At 57.2% G+C, this 1,138-nt stretch overlaps 2 protein-coding genes across 2 annotated transcripts in view; one reads left to right on the forward strand and one right to left on the reverse strand.

The window, feature by feature from the left end:
• ACA1_033140 (rieske [2fe2s] domain containing protein) overlaps window positions 1-390 on the forward strand; it is a gene marked incomplete at both ends in the record, with an annotated part of 1,628 nt that extends 1,238 nt beyond the window's left edge. The window contains 2 exons of the mRNA XM_004334151.1: window positions 84-271; window positions 345-390. Of these exons, the coding sequence (XP_004334199.1) occupies window positions 84-271; window positions 345-390 (234 nt within the window). The remainder of the gene's footprint in view (window positions 1-83; window positions 272-344) is intronic.
• A 318-nt stretch (window positions 391-708) lies between these two features.
• Window positions 709-1,041, reverse strand: ACA1_033250 (uncharacterized protein; the record flags this gene model as incomplete). Its single annotated transcript, XM_004334152.1, has 1 exon — window positions 709-1,041. One exon carries the CDS (start codon window positions 1,039-1,041, stop codon window positions 709-711), a length of 333 nt encoding a protein of 110 aa, XP_004334200.1.
• Window positions 1,042-1,138: the final 97 nt, after the last annotated feature.

Here is a 1,138-nt window from a genome sequence, read left to right on the forward strand (position 1 = left end):
AAACTTGTAGAGCTCGTTAGCAAAGGTAATCGCACACGCCTGCGTGCTCGCGAAACTTGTAGAGGTAGGAGATGGTGATCCAGGAATCGAAGAACATCGATTGGAAGAATCGCAGCAGAGATCCGACGTTTGCGGCAGAGATGGGCTCCATTGACATCATCGTGACGGTGCTCGCAGTCAAGGGCTCCGTTTCGACCGTGCCTGATGAGCCCAGAGACGAGGAGCCAGACGAGCTGCTGCTGTTGTTCGATTCTTCCTCCGATGCATCGAGGTCCCTAATCTGTAGCTCCTCATCGCCGTCCATCGTCTTAATCTCCTTACCTTTCCTGTCCCCCATCTGATAGATCTGCCCTCGCTAGGCAAGAGCAGCTGCCCAGGGGAGCAGAGTAGTCTACTACTCGCAGAGGAGTGGGTGTATAAATGATCCGACCGTCCAATTGATTTCGGTGGCCGATGATGTGTCCGCGATCGCGCACCTCACCCCTGCACGTCGCGTGTCGGCAAAAGAAATTGGAAAAGAAAACCACTTTTGCCCGCCACTGGTGCGGAGGAAGTCGGTCTGTTTTGCGAGTTGTGCACCACCCAACCATCTTAGCTCCGTAGACCACCAGCATACCGTACCACTGACGAGAATGCCCTCGCATCACCCTCACGCCGTCCTCCCTTTCGGATTTTCCGTATTATAAAACGCGTGCTCTGGTGACGCCCTCACTTGGCGGTGGCTGACGATGCTGGAGTGCGGTCCACGAGATCGCCGCCTTCCTCCCTCATCCGACTGTCGCTCGGGGCCTTTGTCGTGGTCTTCGACTTCTTCACCTTCTTTTTCGGCTGCAGCCTCTTCCTGCGGCCCGCCTCGACCTCCTCCAGGTAGTCGCTCTCATTCTCCTCGTCCTCTTCGTCTTCGAGGTAACCCTCCTCCACGCCCTCGCTCTTGGGCACGAACGGCTCGGAGCTCTCGAAGCTGGCCAGCTCGTTCAAAACGTCGCACAGGCTCACGCACCCGATCGGCACCTTACCCCCTCGCTTCCTCTTCCGGTTCATCGGCTCCTGACACGCACCACCGCACATTCACACGGGCAGACCCTTGTCAACTACGGGCTATGAGAAAGTGAGGCCAGGCGTTGGTACCGGTTGATCG

This window comes from Acanthamoeba castellanii, assembly GCF_000313135.1.
Source record: "Acanthamoeba castellanii str. Neff unplaced genomic scaffold scf7180000084559, whole genome shotgun sequence".
In the NCBI taxonomy this organism is placed as follows: domain Eukaryota; phylum Discosea; order Longamoebia; family Acanthamoebidae; genus Acanthamoeba; species Acanthamoeba castellanii.